We start from the raw sequence: 3591 nt of genomic DNA on the forward strand, positions 1-3591 counted from the left end.
TTTGGGACATGGTTTAGTGGGCATGGTGGTGATGGGTTGATGGTTGGCCTTGATGATCTTAGAGGTCCTTTCCAACCTTAATGATTCTATGATTCTTGAATGAAGTGTCAGGTATAGAAGCCAGGTTGTCTCTTTAAGTCTTATCTGGAAACAAAAGAAGGTAAGATAATAATGAGAGCCTCTGTAACTTTGGTTTTTTTCTATGAAAACTTTTTTTTAGGTAATGTAAGCATTTCAGTTACACACAAGAGAGGAAACAGACATGTCAGCTCTTTGTCCACCACCGTCTCCTGCAGTTGCTAAAACAGAAATCTCTTTGAATGGCGAGTCACCTTTATTAGCTGCAACTTTTGCTTACTGGGACAATATTCTTGGCCCCCGAGTGCGGCATATCTGGGCCCCAAAGACAGAACAGGTACTTCTCAGTGATGGTGAAATAACTTTTCTTGCTAACCACACCTTGAACGGAGAAATACTTCGGAATGCAGAAAGCGGTGCAATAGATGTGAAGTTCTTCGTCTTGGCAGAAAAAAGGGTAATCATTGTGTCATTAATCTTTGATGGAAACTGGAATGGGGACAGAAGCACATATGGTCTATCAATTATACTTCCACAAAGTGAACTGGGCTTCTACCTACCGCTTCACAGAGTGTGCGTGGATAGGTTAACGCATATTATAAGGAAAGGAAGAATATGGATGCATAAGGTAGGTTTATTGTTCATTACTAAAAACAGTTGTCCATGTTGTCTTGAGCAAAAGCAAGAATTAAGGTTCTGTGACACCTTTTATCTAGCAATCCAGACACAGAAACTCAGAGGAGGCTGACCTGTCTACAAGTATACAGTTTTGCAGGTTAAAAGTTATCCATATGTCAACAAATTCAAGGCTGGGATTTTTTGCTGCATGATTTATCCTGGTAATATTATATAACCTATACCAGGCTATCTGGGTGAAACAGGTATCCTGTACAGTTTTTCATCTCTCATACAATTTGATGTAAATTGTTGCTTTTAACTGTGTTAATTAGTGTATTTAAGTTAGGAAGAATTGTACATGTACAGTGTTTGAAATCATTGTTTTCACTGTTGAGGTCCAGAAAAGGGACCTGATGCAATTAATGTCATTGTTACAGTTCATTTTTCAAAATAAGAGTATCAACAAGCATTTTAGCAGGTATTAAAATTGTGCAAAACTAATGGGAGAACCATGAAAATATATCTACTTTAGTCCAAATATTTCTACTTTTAAAATCTAAAAAGGAAAACATGCTAAATTTTTCTGAGGAATTGCAACTCTTACCTTTGGGTACATTATGGATATTTCCTTATTAAGTGAAAATTGTTATGTATTTTTATTTAAAATAAATAATATTCTAATAATAAAAATGAAAATCCCTGTTGTCTTCATGGAGTACAAGTTGTCTTAGAGCAGCAGATTGCATGCCAGCTGTAATGTGTATGGTGATGCATGTTTGTCTGATAAAGGTTTTGTTCCTCTTCTGTTTTGAGACCTCTGATCAACATACTTTAAACTTCCTTTTAGAGTGCTCTTATCTGAACTAATTAAGATTCCAGAAATAATCAGCTGATGTTAATTTTTGTGGTGGTGTTTTCATTTTGCTACATGAATGAACAGCATTGATTTTTGCTGTATTGCTTGATGATGGCTGGCAGTGTTTTCCATCACATTGGCCTTTGATACTTTTAGGGTTTATTTTTCAGGGGGAGGGTAGGACAGAAAGTTAATTTTCAATATAGTAGAAACACAAGTATTTCATTCCTATTCTAGTCTTCTGAAAGCCTGCTGGATGTTAGTGCTTTTGACATAAGTGAATGCTATCTCATGTTTTTGATTATGTTGCCTCTCAGTCATTCAGTGTCCTTCGTACTGACTTTTAATGTGAGTGTTCAAATAGAAATTGTCCATCATTCTTAACTACAGTACGTCTTCTCTCTTTTGAACATTGTTCCATATCCGTATGTTTCCACAGTAGAAATAGCCCTCAGGTGGCTATGATTTGGTCATTTGAGAATGACCAAAAAAAATGTTTTCTACTAGTTTCCTCAGAAATTAGTCATGAAGGTCTTCATTCTTTTCCAGATGTTCTTGAAGCAGATAGTTCAACTGGGTTAGTTCAGACAGTGATACATTCTGAAATAGACATTTATTGTCTGTCTTTTCTTTTTTCTTTTGAGGAAGATCAAAGATCCCTGCATATATCTGCAGTTCTGCAGCCTTACCTAGAAGAGAGAAAACTGCTTTAAAAATCTAGATTAAAATTTATACATGAGTTGTAGAATGATAATATTGAATTAAAAAAGGCTCATTTTGTAGTTTGCGTTTTGAGGCAGTTCAGCAACTATGGCTACAACAGAACAAAAAAATGTTGAAGTCATATCTGAAAGGAACTATGTATTTGCTCTGGAATTTGTAATGGTTGTGGTTACCAGCTCTCATGAGTTCTGTGTAGAGCCAGACAACAGTTTCAGCTAGACTTTAGCAGAGAAGAAACCTTCTGAACTCAGGACTAGGAGAAACATGAAACAGTGTTCAGACTGGCAAAGACAGACAAGCAACTCCAAGCAAGTCATCTATATGGCATTATAAATCCCTTTAATCTACTTCAATTTTACGTTCCAGATGTTTGTTATATTTTTAAAAAGAAGCGGCTTACACCTTTTGCTCAGCCTTATCTTCATGAAGACTGACTTCTTTTAAAGCAAAAGATCTTCATTGTCAAAGATGTCTTACTTCACTGACACTGAACACAAGGATGGAGGTGCCCCAAAGGAATCTACCTCATTCCAGTGTTGTTTTTCACCGATGCTTCTTCTAGATGGTTAGACAAGTTTTATTACTGTTTTAGGGCAAGTTACTGTAGCTTGTTCCCTATTCATCTACTCAAAGAAAGTTATGTAAACTCTTTTTCCCATTTGATCAACTTTGAGTAGTTCAGTGACAGGAAACTAATAAGTAACCAATAAAATGCAATAACCTGCCAGCATCTAGCAAAAGATATCATTAGTTCTCGCAGCATCTTCTATTTTTTGTGTCTTGTATTGATTGTTCCAGTGATTAATGACGAATTCTCTTTGTGAACAATAACTTGATTCCATTGTAAGTTGCATTTTGAATGCAGTGTGCTACTCAGCTGCTGCTGAGTCTGTTTTGAGAACTTTGTCCAGTCTCTTGTACACTGTGTTTTGTGTATTTTATTACGGTTTCATGTCTCCTGTACTTGGTTATATAACAATGTTATTAAGACTTGTCAGTGTCTCAAGATGTGGAAAATAAAAAGTCCTAGTTTCCCTACCCTCCCCAAACAAATAATTTTTCTCATTTTGGAGACTGCATTTTTCTCTTGCTGCATCAGGAACCATCAGTCTGTACCTTATCCATTTGAAAATAAAAATCCATACATAAAGTGGAATTCTGCACCATAATCTGATCATTTTTCATTTTCTTGATCTATAATGAAGAAACTTAATGTTTTGTTATTGTCATCACACCCTTCCTTTCCTGCCTCTCCTACCCAAGCATGTGAGAGGTGTGGTGGGGGACAGAGTAGGGAGCATTGATCTGTTTAAAAT

At 36.1% G+C, this 3591-nt stretch overlaps 1 protein-coding gene across 1 annotated transcript in view; it reads left to right on the forward strand.

Moving 5' to 3' along the window:
• The first annotated feature begins 218 nt into the window (after positions 1-218).
• Positions 219-3591, forward strand: part of LOC104618349 (chromosome unknown open reading frame, human C9orf72) — a 12815-nt gene continuing 9442 nt past the window's right edge. The window contains exon 1 of the mRNA XM_010283919.1: positions 219-706. Coding sequence (XP_010282221.1) covers positions 263-706 — 444 coding nt within the window. The 5' untranslated portion in view covers positions 219-262. The remainder of the gene's footprint in view (positions 707-3591) is intronic.

Source organism: Phaethon lepturus, unplaced genomic scaffold, assembly GCF_000687285.1.
Source record: "Phaethon lepturus isolate BGI_N335 unplaced genomic scaffold, ASM68728v1 scaffold55303, whole genome shotgun sequence".
Lineage (NCBI taxonomy): Eukaryota > Metazoa > Chordata > Aves > Phaethontiformes > Phaethontidae > Phaethon > Phaethon lepturus.